The sequence below is a fragment of the Apodemus sylvaticus genome, chromosome 17 (assembly GCF_947179515.1).
Source record: "Apodemus sylvaticus chromosome 17, mApoSyl1.1, whole genome shotgun sequence".
NCBI classification, from domain to species: Eukaryota; Metazoa; Chordata; class Mammalia; order Rodentia; family Muridae; genus Apodemus; species Apodemus sylvaticus.
Window position 1 is genome coordinate 61,014,437 of NC_067488.1, and position 17,820 is coordinate 61,032,256.

The 17,820-nt window shown below is 40.8% G+C and overlaps 1 protein-coding gene across 1 annotated transcript in view; it reads left to right on the forward strand.

The window, feature by feature from the left end:
- Cntn1 (contactin 1) overlaps positions 1 to 17,820 on the forward strand; it is a 138,144-nt gene that overhangs the window by 73,457 nt on the left and 46,867 nt on the right. The window contains exons 15-16 of the mRNA XM_052160364.1: positions 13,678 to 13,836; positions 16,575 to 16,724. Of these exons, the coding sequence (XP_052016324.1) occupies positions 13,678 to 13,836; positions 16,575 to 16,724 (309 nt within the window). The remainder of the gene's footprint in view (positions 1 to 13,677; positions 13,837 to 16,574; positions 16,725 to 17,820) is intronic.

Sequence of the window (17,820 nt, forward strand, 5' to 3'; positions counted from 1 at the left end):
GGCCAAGTTGCTCCATGATTTGACAGGGGACGTGGTCACCTGAGCACACGGGAGGTAAAACTGAACAGAATGAAACAAGTGTATTGAGAAGCACACAGGCCACGTGAGGCTACACCCTCTGCGTGAGGCTCAAGGGTTGTATCATTGTCAGTTTTGAGTTGTGACATTGTATGCTAGTTTTATGAACTATCATCCTGGCGGGAGAATGAATGATGTACCACTTTCTTATTTTTCTTAGTTTCTTGTGAATATATTTTTTAATTTTTATTGGTTATTTTATTTATTTACATTGCAAATGTTATCCCTCTTCCCAGTTTTCCCTCCACAAACTCCTGATCCCATAACCCCTCCCCCTTGCTTCTATGAGGGTGCTCCCCCACCCAACTCTCTGGCCTCACTGCCTAGCATTTCCCTATGCTGGGTCATCGAGCCTTCACAGGACCAAGGGCTTCCCCTCCCACGAATACCAGATAAGGCCATCCTCTGCTACATCCATAGGCAGTTGGAGACATGGGTCCCTCCATGTGTATTCTTTGGTTAGTGTTTTAGTCCTTGGGAGCTCTGGGGAGTCTGGATGGTTTATATCGTTCTATATGGGGTTGCAAACCCCTTCAGTTCCTTCAGTCCTTCCCCTAATTCCTCCAATAGCGTCCTCCTGCTCAGTCTGATGGTTGGCTGCAAGCATCTGCATCTGTATCGCTAAGGCTCTGGCAGAGCTTTTCAGAAGACAGCTATATCAGGCTCCTATCAGCAAGCACTAGTGTCATCAGCCATAGTGTCTGGGTTTGATGGCTGCATATGGGATGGATCCCCAGGTGGCGCAGTCTCTAGATGGCCTTTCCTTTGGTCTCTGCTCCACACTTTGTTTCTATATTTCCTAGACAGCAGCAATTATCGGTTCATATTTTTGAGATGGGTGGGTGGCCCCATCCCTCAACCAGTGGCTGTGCCTAACCTCTAGATAATTATCTCATAAAAAAATGTTAAATCACTGGACCTAAGATATCAAAAACTGTAATAGAGATAGATAGAGTGTGTGCAGCAATCCCTGAGGTGACAGTTACTAAACTGCCTTCTAAGGAGGTAGATCTGGTCAACATCACATGGCAAATATGAGGCAGGGCTTGCATTTGGGGAGCAGAATTGAGGAGTCACTCAAATCTCTGACTCTGCCCTACAGTTCTTCTTCTGCCAATCTTGTACTTCCTAGTATCTTCTTTGATTTAATATTAAATGCATTCTTGTATAAACTATGAAATGCATTGGATTCATAGCGTTCTGTAGCACTGAGATATTAAAATAAACTGGTGTGCCACACCTGTATATGAAACAATCCAACAAGATAACTCCGTGTTCTAGGGTTTTGACCTAGAAAATTCATAGTAGTTACTTTGTCAGTCATATCAGATTGCTCATAAAGTAAGCACATGAGGTAATTTGAAACATATTTTAAAATGATAATATTGGCCTGTCCTCCAGTTTGTCAAATGAAACACATGCAGACTTCATTCAATGGGCACTTGAACGGTTGCTGGTGATGGTGGAGGGATTCCAAAGCTGTGTGCTTTGCCCTGGAAGGCAGGACATGGGGTATGAAAATAACTGGAGTGCAGTCAAAGGGTCAACTGGTCCGACCTACAGTAGTGTAGTTTTAGTTAAATATTGTTTTACTAAATAAGACACGATTAGCTTTAGAAACCTGGTCAAAGAGCCACTGAACCCAAGAGTGCCTCAGTGACAAGGGGACCAACCAACCGACCAGACAACAGTAAGACAACAAATGAAAGAGAAAGATGAGCAAATCTCTCAGCTGGGGCAAAACGGAAATATCAAGGAGACTCTGGAAAATAATCCTGTTATTTATGTATGTTATGGTGTTTATATACCATTCCTGGTATAACAACACTGAAATTGTTTCTAGAATATCTCACGGAAAGAGAAACAACTTGTGAATCAATTCTAAAGTAGAGATGTGGGGTGTATCCTTGCACAACCTAGGTCCAGGAACCCTGACTAAGGGACAGTGAGGGAAATGAAGAGAGGACAGACACTCATGGAGAAGAGCTGGGTTGGGTGGTCTGGGCTCTGATGGAAAAGCAGCATCAGGCTAGAAGCTCAGCTTCTTCATCATATACAGTTGCACAGGGAGACAGAGGTATTGCATATGGAAGAGCAGGGGTGGGGCTAGCCGATCTTGTAGGAGCAGCCTCTGTTCAGTAGCAGTCCATCTGGGAAGAGAATACCCCAATGGAAATCTAGGTACACACTGTCTGTACTCTGTACTCTGACCAGCAGAAGGTTTTCCTGTGCTTCTAAGCCTTTCCAGGGAAGGCTCTGCCACTCCCAGGGGGCTAAGGCATTCTTCTTTGGCATGCTGTACCATGCTAACAATACACATTCACCAAGGATTTCACTTATTTCTTGGTGTACTCTACTCCCCATGGGTATGTGTAACACAGTCAAAGTGTTATAAAATGCTTCCTAGTTCCATCTTTACAGTCAAGAACTGTTTGATATTAATTTAATTAAAAAACACTATTGCACTTTAAATACTTCGGACTTCTCACAAAAATCTACCCTAAGAAGACTACTAAAAGTTTTGTGTCTTTGTGATACTTATACAGCATTAGCTCCCTGCCATTGTAACAAAAACAGGAGAATCTATTTTCATTCCTGATCTCACATATTTCAGTCTGGGATCAGTTGAGTTTATTGTCTGACTTGTTGCAAGGTAGAATACCACCCCAGGGAGCAGTAGGGGAGACATCCTGTATCCAGCATGGCAAGTGGCAGCAAAGAGACACTGGGCTGAGTATCCCCACCCCCCCATACCTCTCAAACCTGCCCCTATAACTTAACTACCTTATGCTAGGCTCTGCCACCAAAGAGCACTACCTCCAATAGCATCAGAACTTGGTGATCATGCCCTGAAGAACCTAAGCTACAAATCCATGGGGCATTCCAGATTGCTTCACCAAAGAGAGAGAGAGACAGAGAGAGAGAGAGAGAGAGAGAGAGAGAGAGAGAGAGAGAGAGAGAGAGAGAGAAGAGCTAAACATGCAAAGGCAGAAGGATCAGTGTCTAGATAGCCAGAGTGAAACCAAGGAGGTAGCTTTGCAAGTATTTGGGGCAGAAAAATACACATTCACCTCGGATATTTGGATGGTGGCCTAAGCTTTCCACTTGCTTTGGCCAAGGGAATCTTGCCACAGAGACAGAATGAAGGTTCTGTCTCATTAGCCTTACGGGACTGAGACAGCAAAACGGCCCTTGCCGCCCACACTGGCTGGAAGGAAGACCAACTCGGCGCCATTCTCAAGTGTTTTGATCCAGCTCCACACTAAACCACAGCTACACTAGTTATTAATAGTGAAGCTGGCCCAGAAATTAAGCATTTCTCTCTTTTTTCAGAATCAACTAATTCAGGACAAGGACATGCTACTAAGACCAGCTACTCTCTACAGCAGTTCCTACTAACACTAAACTTTGAAATGAGTACAAATCTGGCCAAAATAAATGTAGGATGTAGAACATGCCTGCTTATTTGAAAGTAGAGCCTACAGTTCTATTTTGTATATTTTCAAAAACTCAAGGAAAGATAACTTTCCTAAGCACTACTGTGATTTAAAATGCATTAACGATATGAAATTGTATTCCTTAGTATAAGATGAATGAAAACGGTTTACCTCCCATTTCTGTCTTTGAAAAAACTAGTCAGCTTTTGGTGAACAATGTTTTCCTGTAATTTTTGTTTTGTTTTGTATTGTTTGCAACACATAATTCATACAGTTTAAAGTCATGAGGCTGGAAAGAGATGTCTTCAGATAAGAGCTCATCCTGTTTTTGCAGAAGACCTGAGTTTGATGCCCCGGATTGATGATGACTGGGTCTTATCATCTTAAAACACCTGTTCAAGGATGTCTGACATATCTGTCCTCCTCAGGCGACCATGTCACACATAAAACCATTCACGGACATGCAACATACATGGAATTTTAAAAAGTTCTTTTATAGTACAGGAGGAAGAAAGTTCAGTTGGTATGACGTTTAAGAATCTCAGTTCAATCTCAAAAACCTACATTTTAAAGATCCAGGGCTAGTGACTTTTATTTGTTATCTCAGTGCTGTGGAATCTCAGAGGGAATCCCCAGGGTTCACTGGTCAGCCTGCAGACCCTATTTTGTGAGTTCCATGCCAACCAATGATAGACCTTAACAACAACAACAACAACAACAACAACAACAACAACAACAAGTTCCTCTCTACTCCACATACACATTGAATACACACATGCACACACACACACACACACACACACACACAGACATACACACAATTGTTTAAAATGTTTTAAGTTACAATGCATAAATAAACCTACAGGACTTTCATATGAATTTCCCATTCTGTGATGCATATTGCTGGGAAGAAGGCTCGATGTCCCAGTATATGGGAATGCCAGGACAGGGAAGCAGGAGTGGGTGGGTTGGTGAGCAGGGGGAGGGAGGGGGATGGGACAGGGTGTTTTCTGGGGGGGAACCAGGAAAGGGGATAACATTTGGAATGTAAATAAAAAATATCTAAAATTAAAAAATTAAAAAAAAATCTTACCTCTTTGGCAAAAGAAGTTTTAAAATATTTCTCAACTATCACATTATAATAACACCAGAACATGGTGAATGTTGATGTTCCAAATTCAACTACTGAATTCACCTATCTTTCCTTTATATTTAACTTTTCCAAATGAACCAACCAGACAGGATGCTTTTGAAATGTTAACCTCTATCAATGTTAGGACACATTCTTTGTGTAAACATAATCAAAGTATTCTCTCATTAATAATCTCAAGCTAAGATAAATAATATATTATTGGGATATTCAAAATGATAATTTCATTAACATCACCTCTCTGCCCTTCATTTTCTCGAACAAAAGAATCAGCTTTATTATTGAAAATTATCCATGGAATGTCTTGCTGATGTAAAATCCTTTTCAAGCAAAAAAATTTTCTCCTCTGGAGTCTTAGTTGGAGTCTTAGCCACTCTGAAAACATATTTCTGTCCTGGGGATGTCATCTGCGTGCTGGCTTCCAACTGCCTCTGGCCTCCTTCCCTCCTCTCTGCCCCTGCACCTTGGAAAATAAGTAGATCTCCCATTGATCCCTAGCTACAGAATGACAGGGAGGAAACCTGGACAAGGATTTCTACCTGCTTACCAGTGTGGAGAGCTACCGTGCAGACTTAATGCCTTGGATCCTGTAACCCTTGTAACTATTACTGGGATTAAGTGAATCTGCTCTGAGGAAAAGAAGGACTGTTAACAGGCTTGGCAACTGATCCCCGGAGTTCTCTTGGTGTTTAGAAATCATTGTTTCCACAGTCGCCACCCTCCATTCTCTCTCAGAGTGACTCGTGGGTCCCACCAAGGTCAAGTTTCCTTTCGGTTGGGACTTCCTGTAGGAACAGAAGAGTACGACGTAGTTCTCAGAGTCCTCCCTGGCTCTGTGCTTTTTCAGCATGCGCTTTACTATACATTGTATTCTCGTAGGCAATAGCAGACTTGAGCATAAATGCCAAGTTCCTGTTTCTCAAGAAATAAGTCACATCGGTTGCTAACTGCCTGGTGCTACCTGTCAGCAGTAGCCACACAGCGGCCCAGGACAAACTAAAGACAGGAGTGAACATGTGTGAACATTTCTCAGGTCACTCCTGGAGCACTACCCTCGTGTTTCAAAGGGCACCGGAATTCACATGAGAGTAACTATGGAGCACCATCCTAGTCCTCTTGGAGCACCGTCCTAGTACTCCAAAAGGAATTGGAATTCACACAAGAATAACCATATTGCAGGAAAACGTTAAACCCAACTAGGTTTTTTTTTTTTTTAAAGAAAATCTACCTAGTTTTAAGAAGTAGTATTAATTTTTAATATTAAAAAAGTATATATTCATTGTGAGAACATGGTAGGAATGTTAGGAGAAATGTACCAGGCACAGTCTTCCTAGAGGTTGAGGAGTATGGAATGGGAGCGGGACAGGGGGAACAACAGGTGTCCTGTTAAAGTTAGATAGAATGGTGCTCAGCTGTTTGTTCTGTTGTTTTAGTTTTGAGAGGAAAAAAATACAGCAACAAATCATGTGTGATGTGTAGTTTTTGAAAGTTAGAAAGATTTCAAGTTTTTCCTTCATAATGAAATGGTAAACATGTGTAGAGGTATACATGCTTACCTTCTTGTGAGTACCACATACTCACAAGATACATACTCACAATATGTACATGTGGTGTACTGTAGCCCATAAATATGTAGAATTTTACAGATTGAGTATAACAAAAAAATAAAGTGTATATACATCTTCTGAATTCCCTCAATTATCAGTAAGAAATTGTTTCTGGCAAATGAGAGGGCAGGTGTCTTCTGTGGATATGGGAGTTTAGGTTTCGTGACTTTGGAAACCATGCCTCTGAGCTGCAGCTCCCAGCATTCCTAGCAGCTCAAGAGAAAAAAGCTTTATCTACCTTTCAAGAATTTCTCCAGGTTCAGTGACTGTTATTGATGGGAATAGTTAGGTTCCTCTGATGCCTTGGGTTGAAACAACTCACAAGAACACAAAGTCACCTCAGTGTGAGGGACACACCCTATGTGGCTGGCTCCAGAACTCTCTGTCCACAGTTCTCACTTCAAATCACAGAGAAGAGATTCTGCAGTAATACCAACTGCCTAAACATTACATAGAATTATAAAGCTACATTAATACACAATACACGTATACAATTATTACAAAGTTTGGTATTGATGATGAGAAAGCTCTGGCCTTCAGCATCAGCAAATGGGCATTAGGTGTCCACTCCTCCCATTGAGAAAGTCCTCAGGCTGACCAGTCAGTGAGCCTTGGGTGTGAAATTTACAAAAGGGAATACTAATATAAATGTTATGAATACTTTTTATTATAAGTTAAGTCTAAAATTTATCATCATTATCTCTTTTGTAGTTATAAGTCTTCATCACATAACTATTAATAAGTAGACTTGGACAGAATGAAATTTAGAATCCAGGAGCTCTCACTTTCTTGTCTCTGTCTCCGCCCCTTTCTTTCTGTCATCTTTCTTTTGGGTTTGGGTGTAAGTTCTGGCTTGCTTCAAGGAGTTCTAGTTCTAGTTCTTGTGCTCGAGAATTTCGGCGAGCATTCAAGAGGAACAAAGGGTCAATTCCAGTACTGTCAGCTTCTCTCCTTTGGGCAAGCATCTTTTGTAAATAGGTAGCTCTTTAGCCTTGATTTCACCTGTCAAGGAAAATTGGACCATCCCAAAGCAACTGATATCCTGCCAGAATTGGGCATCTGGACACTCCCTTCAGCATTAATCTTTCCTCTTGCAGGTAAAAAGAGAAAAGATGGAGAGAAAAACATGGTGGAGCCTTTTCTCCCCGTCTGTGCCAGCCTGCCTCCAACCTGGTGATCGGGACCCTCACCTTTTGTGTGAAAGCCCCTCCCTTCCAAAAAATGGGATAGTAGATTTGACTAATTAACTCAACCTTGTAGCTTCTGCAATTCCATTCACCATCCTAGTTCTTAGAGGATGTTCGAGACTTGTTAACATGCTTTGAGCTGAAGGGTTTGACAATCCTGGCATAGCTTCACTAACACTTGAAAGCAATGCCTAGCAAACTAACCGAGGGCATCTTAAAGTAGCCCATCTCCATGTTTCCTGTCCTGTTTTTCTTTGAGATTAGCTCCTTATCCGCAAAAGCTAAGAAGAACTGGTGTCATATAAGACAGGCATGCTGCTGGTACGTGGACTGTTTAATTTATTAAAGCAAGTAAAAAAATAAATAAAGTGTTGCTGTCTGATTCACCAGACATTTTCATTGGAAAGCAAGCTGGGTGAGCCTGTACTACCAATGACTTGCTTACCTCTCTGCTTTTCATAAGTTAGAGGGACATTTGGAAAACAGTTGCAATCAGCCAGAGACCGTGACCTTCAAGAATCTGGGGCACAAAGTCTGGGTTTGGAAAGTGAACTTGGATAGTATTTGCAGCAAGATACACAGGAAGGTAACTGAGTCTTCAACAGTGTGCTTCCACATTAAGTTTTATTGATTCCTGTGTCCATCCTTCTTGACCCTCTCCTTTAGGAGAAAAGTTGAGGCTTGTATTAAGATGGGGCTGAAGTGAGAATTGATCTTGAATGTGCATTTCTTCCTGGGGGCTGCTTAAATTCCTTCCACTTTCCCTATTTGACAGATGCATGCTTAAAATTCTTATATTTTTCAAGAAGTATTGTTGCCCTTCTTAGATGGTTTTATGTTAGGCACTGACATATTGTTTAGTCCTTTCATTGAGTGACCCCGGCAACTGTGGTTGGAAAACTCTCAGGAGTCATTTCAGGGAGGTGCATATTACTCTCAGATAATTATACATGGAAGGTCACTTTGTAAATAGCTTTCAAAGGACAAAGACCTCTGACTTACATATGTGCACACCCTTTATATCGTCTAGTTGTGGTTGGTGTAAAGAACTAAAAGCATCAATTTTTAGTTTAATAAATATTTAAGGTTATTTTGAGGGTTTCTTTTTTAGTGTCTGTAAACATCACCATGGAAACACATGTGAGTCAGTTCTGTGGGCATTGGTCTATATCTGAGGTGAAACCTCCAAGACTAGATAAGAAAATAAAGAATGAAAATTCCGAAAGAAACCACATGACAGGAAAGAGTGCAGGTTCATGATTAAGCGAGAAATCTTAGCTTTATGAAATTACTCTCGCCTCCGTCTCATCTCTAAGTGTAGTAGAAGTCAATTTGCTTCATCAATGACAAGTGATGTTTGCTACTTAGGGCCATCTTTGCTCATACCCAAACTGAAACAGTAGCATACTGTACTGATTTGATTTTGTAGCATTACAGGGGAACTACTGTTCTAACAAATTGTCTGGTACTAGCAGGCATTTTTTTTTCTGGGTTCTCATCACAATGTTGTCCTGGCATCATCTGGCAGGATGTGACATATAAGCTCAAAAAAAAAAAATGCAGTGCAGAAGGCCCCGACGGGGCTGTGAGGTGGTTGAAGCAGGAGAGTGATGGGACACAAGCCTGCTTTCATGGACTTTAATCTGTCCTCCATCTCTTCCTTTCTTTCTTCCTTCCGCCCTCCCTTCCTTCCTTCCTTCCTTCCTTCCTTCCTTCCTTCCTTCCTTCCTTCCTTCCTTCCTTCCCTCTGTCCCTCCCTCCCTCCCTCCCTCCCTCCCTCCCTCCCTCCCTCCCCCCTTCCTTCCTTCCTTTCTTCCTTCCTTCCTTCCTTCCTTCCCTCCTTCTTCCTGTTGATTCTTTTCCTCCTGTTTCATCTCCCAAAGTCTTTAATGGTGGTAAGAAAAGCTAATAACTTGACTTTGCTAGATAGAGTTGATCACTGATGTGTGTGTGTGTGTGTGTGTGTGTTCATCACCTACCTTAAGCCACTTTCCTCTAATATAATAATTTGCATTAAATCTTTGAGAATTTTTCAGATGCCTACAATGTACCTTTATCATATTCATCGCCATTCCTCCCCCTAATTCCTCCACGGTTCTCCCTCCCCACTCCTCCTCCCAACTTCAGGCCCTCTCTTAATTTGTGCAGCCCATATACATGGCGTGGTGCCGCCCTGTAGAGCATGACTGGCCTACCAGGTGCTACATCTTTGCAGAAAACTGACTCTCCCCCACCCCCAGGAACAATCACATTTCAAATATCTTCTCAGCCAGGGATAGAAACCACGAGCCCTTCCCACCTCACTGTTGAAATATAGACTGGCACTGTTGAAACCTTGCTGGTTTTGGATGTCATGAGCTCATGAGCACATCCTATGACTCTTTTGTGCTGGTCTTCCCAGACCTCTGGCTCTTAAAATATTACTATCCCCTCTTCTGGGATTGTCCATGAGCCTGGGGAAAATGTCACCCTACATTTTTAATAATTAAAAGAAAGAAACAAGCTGAAGAATAAAATCATTCAACTTCCAAGGTGCCTTTCAGGGATGAATTTTTTTTAAACATTTATTTATTGTTGTGTCTAAGTACACTGTAGTTGTCTTCAGACACACCAGAAGAGTGTGTCAGACCTCATTACAGATAGTTGTGAGCCACCATGTGGTTGCTTGGGGTTGAACTCAGGACCTTCGGAAGAGCAGTCAGTGCTCTTAACTGCTGAGCCATCCTAGAATGAATTTCTTATGTTTCATCATAATGTAACTTTGAGATGAAAATTTGCACAGAGGAGCCATTATCTTCTGGTTGAGAATGCATTTAAAAATTGCTAAATATATGGTAACATACTTAAAATGTGTAATAGCCCACTTGCTTCTATTATTTCTGGTGTCAGTTCTTCACACAAGGAATTATTGAGAGGATACAGTGATGAGAGGATAGAAAGAAGGTGAAGAAAAGAAAGAAGAGGGACCTTAAGGTGACAGTTACGTGTAGTCTGTATCCCCCACCTTACCTCCCAACCTCCCCAGCATCCATTGACAAGAGAGTCAGGAGAGTGCTCAGCTCCTTCCCTGCCGGTTTTGTGTTTTTTTGTCTCATTTTTTTTTTATCACAGCAAGCACCATCATTCTGGACTAAAAGCTAACCAAGTAACATTAGCATCCACTGTCTCAAACCCTCCTGGGAGAAAATGCAGCAGACCTGGCCTGGGGTCAGTTCAGGCCATCAAGAACTCCATGGAAGACAGTAGCTTTCCCCTAACTTCCTTCAAGTGCCCAAGAAAACATTCTTTTCTGGGGTCGCTACAGCTTTAAGATGAAAATTGAGCATCTCTTGTTAGAGTAATTACTGCTTCCAGGAGCTTTGACTCCTGAACAGCTCCTTCAGCGATAATGACAGAAGATGTTTTCTAAGAGTTCTGAGGACCAGGCCTGCCTGGACCAGTATTCTTTAGTGTTGTTATTGCACTCACAACTTGACAATCTAATGATGAACTCACGTTACGTTACCCCCATCTTGCATAGGACAAAACAAGAGTTCCGTGATTTAAAAGACGCTTACGTTAAATTAGGGTGTGAATTTTAAAGGCATACCTATTTAAACTGTCAAGTTTCAACTTTTTAATATGATTTCCCCACCTCTGGATGAAACTTTTATCTAGGAGACAAATATAAGAAATAACTAGGTGACAGAGCTGGAGAGATGGCACAATCATTAAAGGCTGAGGCTCTCAACGTAACGAATAAGAGATTATGAGGCAGGAAATTCCATTTTATATTAGGCAAAGTATTACAAGGGAATAGTATCACAGAAGGGTTTTAGGATGCTGGCTACATTTTCCATCTGCTCCCTCTATTGCACCTCCTGCTAATAAATCATATCTCAAGGTTATGACGTGTGTTTGGGAAGAACACATTATCGATGACTAGGCGTCGGCTGTGGTCAATTCTTTCATATGGTCAGCAATGGACACACCTCACAAGCCAGGCATGCATCAGAGAGCAACATGACAAACAGCAACTGTGTATTTGCTCAGTCACTGAACAGCTCCATGGCATGACCATGGCCGCCAAGGTGTTAGCAGATGAACTAACACGGGCAACATTATCCATTTTGTGTACAGTGTTGCTTACCTGAAACTCCAAGAATTTCCGAGAAAAACAGTAGGGAAATGAGCTACACCTGAGCAGGTAAAAGCTAACCTTGAGAGTTTCGTCTTAAATCCCATGGAACATTGCTATACCCTATTGCTCATCCAAGATGGAATGCATCACAGAAGCCTGTCTTCCTCTTAAATATCGCTCCCCTCCCCCTTCACCTTTCCTTTCTATGTTAATTCTCTGAAACACTACGCTCAGTACCTGACTTGAGATGACTGTGTAAGCATCTGATTAACAAGCTGTACCATGCTTTCGTCTGATGTTTTACACATAAAAAAAAAATGTGTTATGTTCTCTTTTGAACAAATGTACTCTACATTCTGTACATATCTGCATTTGATTGCTTACTATTTAATGAAAGCACACTCTTAGATGATGAACTTTAGCAGCTTATCCACCTTTATTGTATTCATGTGTATCATTCTAAGGAATAAAATTTACTGCCAGCAACAGGGTGTGTCTCGTGTTTATTGACACAAAAATACTTTCTCTCGTGAGACTGTGAGACTGTCAAAGCTATGAGATGTCACACATTCTCTGTAAAACCAAATCCCAGATGCAGGAAAAGCCACCAAGGCTCCACGCTCACTCGATAGAACAGAAGGAAGCTATTTGACGAAAGATAAAGACGGAAGTGCGCTTTAGCACAAGTCGCTATTGTTTTTTAAATGTGATTTAACCAAAGAGCTGATTGATGTATTTGATAGGCACGATTCAGTTAAAGACACCTTTGTGGTACAGAGAGAGTTATGTGGAGGCATTTTCTGAATAACTGAACTAGATGTCTCTTAACCAAAATGATTTTTAACACCAAGTAACGGCTGCTATTTTATTACTTAAAATAACCTCCCTGGGTGACAGTTTTAAGAAGAAAAATACTCATGACCTGAAACAGAAGAATCTTGAATGCCATTTGCTGACATTTGCCAGCTTTTCCTGTACTTACCACATTAGTGGTCCATTTCAATGATTTCAAGTCAGAAATGCAGAAATGTATCCATTTCATCACGACCTCACCCACCACCGCTTTGGAGAATAAATAGGTCACATGGCTTTTGTGGGAAGTTGCACCTGTGGAATCCTGTTTGTATTCTGCAGCCACAGGTCCTGAGTCCTAAGACTTGTCAAGCTCTAATATGGTATATTCAAAGCATGTAAATGTAGAGGAGAGTTACCTTCAACATTTCATATAAGGACAGATATTTCTCTTAATGTGATTTTTTTTATTGATATAACTAGCATGGCTCTTACTCCCCAAAGTAGTATGTAAAATGATCCTCAGAAATTCAAGTATAATACATTGCACACATCGTTATTACGGTTAATGTTACAGCATGTAGGTTGTAAAGGGGTATTCATTCCCTCCCAAGAAACAGAATGAAATACTAGACCAAATATTCTGATATTTGAATTGAATGTATCCTTCATGCATCCAGTAGGCATTCATTAAAGCCCAACACAGTATAATATGCATTGGTTTTGCTGAAGAAATGTGTATTTTTTTGCCTGTCAAATAATTTTATCTGTGTCATGAATAAGGTACTATTTTTATTTATGTTTTTTAAATCATTTATTTGCTTGCTTATTTATTTGCTTGTTTGTTTAATTTATTTCCATGTTTATTTTTTGTTTGTTTAATTTATTTACTTGTTTATTTATTTGTTAGTTCATTTGTTTCTTTGCTTGCTTATTCATATGGGAACACAAGGATGCACCTGAAGGTCAGAGGACAATTCTCTGCATCTGGGAATCAGAGGACAGCTTCTGTCAGTTCTCTCTTTTGGTCACGTGTTCCTCAAGATTGAACTCCGTCCATCGGGCTTCAATGCCTTTACTGGCTGAGCCACCTTGCTGGCCCACTGCTATTGTTAATGGCAACATTCATTGCCTTCCTTACAAGTAGGCAAATGAAGTAGCTAAGTGGGAAGAAACGCAGGCTGTGCCATCACATGGTATTGCCTCCCTTTGGGAGGAGAGCACCTCCACCTACGCTTATTCTCATGTATGTTTAATTCACCAACTGAGACTACTCACTGACTGATTACTCACACTTTCATCCCAGGCCCCCCAGGCCCTCCAGGAGGCCTGAGAATAGAAGACATCAGAGCTACCTCTGTGGCACTGACTTGGAGCCGTGGTTCAGACAATCACAGCCCTATCTCTAAATACACTATCCAGACCAAGACGATTCTCTCAGACGACTGGAAAGATGCTAAGACCGGTGAGTTTATATGTCAATGTAATGTGTTCACATTTCCACGTGTTTCTTCTTCTAAGTAAACTGTTTTTCCTCCCTCCAAGTTTTCCTATGTCCCTTTTCCCAATCCCTCCCATGCCCCCTCATTTGCTCAAATTGGTGGTCTCTTTTACTTTTATTAGTATTGTCTGGGTCTCCTCTAGGCAGCTATGCCGAGGTAACATGGGTGAAGTTTCCCAGTCAAACTCACAGGTAGCCAACTGGTCCTCTTAAAAATCTCTCTGCACCTTTTTCCTCATACTCTCTGAGCCTTACGTACAGAGCCTGCATTGTAGATGTATTGTGGGGCTCAGCTCCCTGTGATCAACAGTTCCCTAATTTATGACCAGCTGTGCTTATTTTTGGAATAGTCTCCATTTTCTGCAAAAGGAAACTTCTTTGTTTGATTCATGGTAAGAGCAATGCTTATCAGTAGGTATATAGGTATAAAAGTATGTTTTAGAATACAATTAGTATTATTTTATATTTTACTAAAAGTATACATATGTGTGTGTACACACATATATATATATATATATATATATATATATATATTGTTTTATAGGTTTTAAATACATTCATTAGTAATTCAAATGGCAGATTTTACATTGTAATTTAGAAGGCTGAGGTCAGTTTCCAATGGTGTTCCTTATGAGCAGTCTACCTTGGTTTTTGAATCAGAGTCCTTCACCGACCTGAGGTTGGTCAACTAGTCTTGGTTACCCATCCAGCAATCCCCAGGGATCCTCCAAGGTGCTTCCTGAATGCTACAATTATAAGCAAGCTCCAATGTGCTCAGCTGCCTTGTTTCTTTCTATGTTTTTAGGTTTCATTTTTATATATGTGTATGTTTTGCATACATGTACATAATTAAGTATACCACACGTGTGCTTGCTGCCATGGAGGTCAGAAACAGAGCATCGTGTCTCCTGGAGCTGGAGTAAAAAATGGTTGTGAGCCTCCATGTGGGTGTTGTGAACCAAACCCACGTGCTCTGTAAGAGCAAAGAGTGCTTATCCCTGCTGAGCCACCCCTTCATACACAGTATTTTTGTGTGTCTTCTGAGACTGAACTTAGGTCTCTATGCATATCCAGCAAGCACGTTGTCACCTGAGCTATCTTCCAAGCCCTCTTCCAGTTTCTTGAAGAAACAGGAAATGTTCACTGCCTGCAACCGTATCACTTCACTCTCTGCCCCTGTGGTCACATTGCCTCCTTTTGTCTCAGAGGTCTCTCCTCTATGCCTCTTACAAAGAACTTCTCATTGATCTTTGGGCCCCACAAATTACAGCTAATTGTCTTATTTTTTTAAAAACTCTCCAACTTAATTTCAGCCTCTTTTAAAAATTCTCTCCCGAGACCCTGTCTCCATATAAAGTAACACACAGGTTCTGGATTTAGACGCAGGCATATTCTTGGCTATCTTAGCTACACCATGGTACAGCCTTCCAGTTATAGGCAGCTCAAAGTCAAAGAAAAGACTAGCAAATAAAGAGGGGCCGTCTCATTCAGAGTCATAGCAACCGACTCTGTTTTCCCTTTCCTTGACGAAGCTCTTGCATTGATCCATACCTTCCCTTGTGTCTTTCCCTTATCTAAAGTGAAAGCCGGTACACAGGTGAACTGAAGTGTATCTGCAGGCTCTATTCCAGGGAATGCTAGTGGGGATAGGAGATAAAGAGATGGAATAAAAACCGAGAGACAAGGAAGCCAACATTTTAAATGTTTAAATCAGAAAGTCAAAACCATATGTTCAGTCTTTTCAGCAAAGCTGTGACAAGATGGTGAGGCACTTGACAAAAGTTGTGTTGAAAAGGGAAGGATGCAGGCTAGATAAGGCCGGAACCAGCCCTAAGACGTGTAAGCCAGGTAAGGCAGAAGCAGACTCGAGACAGCACCACCTCCAAGGCTGTGTGTTTATGATCTGCATAAGCAGATGATGGTTCCCCGAATATTAACATAATGAGTCACGGGCAAGCCTAAAGAAATAAATTCTCCAACGGCTATGCAAGTATGTACGTGCGTTTGTGTGTAGGCTAATCATTAAAAGCATGTAGAAATGTTCAAAACAAGCTTAAACCAAGATACAGACCTCTTTTGGTTGTGTATATTTTATCATATCTCAATTAAATAGGCAAGCTAAGATCATATCTTAAGGATAGTTTACTATCAGCCACGAGAAGGCTGAACACTGAGAACTCATTACAGCACATATAAGCCTTGCTCTAGATGATACAAGTTTATAAAACCTAAAAACAATATTATTCAGTATTATTTTTTTAATTGAGCAGAAAAATCATTTGCTGCCTATGGACCGTACTAGTTCACCCAATGTTTGCCTTAGGAAATCATCCTGGCTTCTGCTCCAAGAAAATGGCTTTTGGCTGGAAAAAGTGCAGCCCATGGATTAGCAGCAAGGTGGAAATGGGGGCTTTGCAGAGGTACAGGGTTCTAGCCCCCATAATAGCCTTTCTAGAGAAGCAGATCAAATATGCATGTGTGTGTGTGTGTGTGTGTGTGTGTACTGTCTACAATCTTTAGACACCAATCTTTCTAGTTTGTTATCAATGATCTCTCTCTCTCACTCTCTTTGAGTCAGCATTCATCATTGCTAGATTTTTGTTTTAATGTCAACCCAGAACACTTGTGCCAACTTTTTAAGAGAGTGAAAATGGCCAGATTTAGTCAACTTCTCATCTCTACTTTATGTTAATTTCATTTAGATCCCCCAATCATTGAAGGAAACATGGAGTCAGCAAAAGCAGTGGATTTGATCCCATGGATGGAGTATGAGTTTCGAGTGGTGGCGACCAATACTTTAGGGACTGGAGAGCCCAGCATACCCTCAAACAGGATCAGAACAGACGGTGCTGGTATGTGCAAGAATCTGAAGTTTTCCTAAGGTTACAATACAATCGACCAGAATGCATTTGGAAATATTCCCTGAAATCAGTGTCTCATCTAGAAATGTGTGTGTAGCTGAAAACAACAAAAAGAAAATATTAATGCATCTCCTATGCGAATCATATAAAAATGTATAAATTTTATCTGTGTTGGGTTTTGCCATACACATTTTTAAACTTTATAGACTTTTATATAATTAATGTAAGCAGTATTTTTCTCAGCATATTGCCCCAGAGACTATGCAAATAACATTTGTATGTAAAATCTATAGCCTTCAATGTAAATTGTGGATCTTAACAAGGAAGGCACTGGATTAAAAAAAAGGTTTAGTGATTTGGGGACTTCCCTAATTTGGTGTCTCACTGAGGCATTTACACCTGAATGCCCACGTGACTAGCACATGTAGTCGCAGGGTTGGGAACAGAAGGGTCTGAAGACAAACGAGGTAATGAAGGGTCATGGAATCATGCTACTAACAAATCACCACAGAAGATTCAGGGTATGTTCTCTTAACACCAGGTGTCAGTCTAACACCTGTTCTCAGAACAGCTCAACCAGTTATTCTGCAGGCACTTTCTACAAATACCAATCCCATTTAGATACTCTCTACTTGAAGAAATATTCTTTTTTTACCCCATGTTTCCAAAGCAAAATGTTGTTCTGATTCTAATGATATTTCTTCTATTTATTATGCCCTATCTATCAAAAACCATTTTGTTTTTTTTTTTTGTTTTGTTTTTTCTTTTTTTTTTCTGGCTCTCTGAGTTCATTTATTTTGACATTCCATGCCAAAAATCAGAGCTTTATTTGAGTTAAAGATTTTAAAAAGATGATTGGCTGCCATTCAAATCCTGCTGTGGTCCCTTAATGTCACTTACCCATGTTTTGGGCTGTCCCAAAAAGAAGATATTAAAATCCCTGGTTTGTTTTGGAAGTGCTGTCCCAATGCTTATTAATGGCTTAGGGACTTTCAGATAATTGCCTTAATCTGACGACCATACCCATAAGATCAAATGTTGAAATTTGGATGTGTGGGGCTCATCTTCCAGTTAACTGGGCTATCTC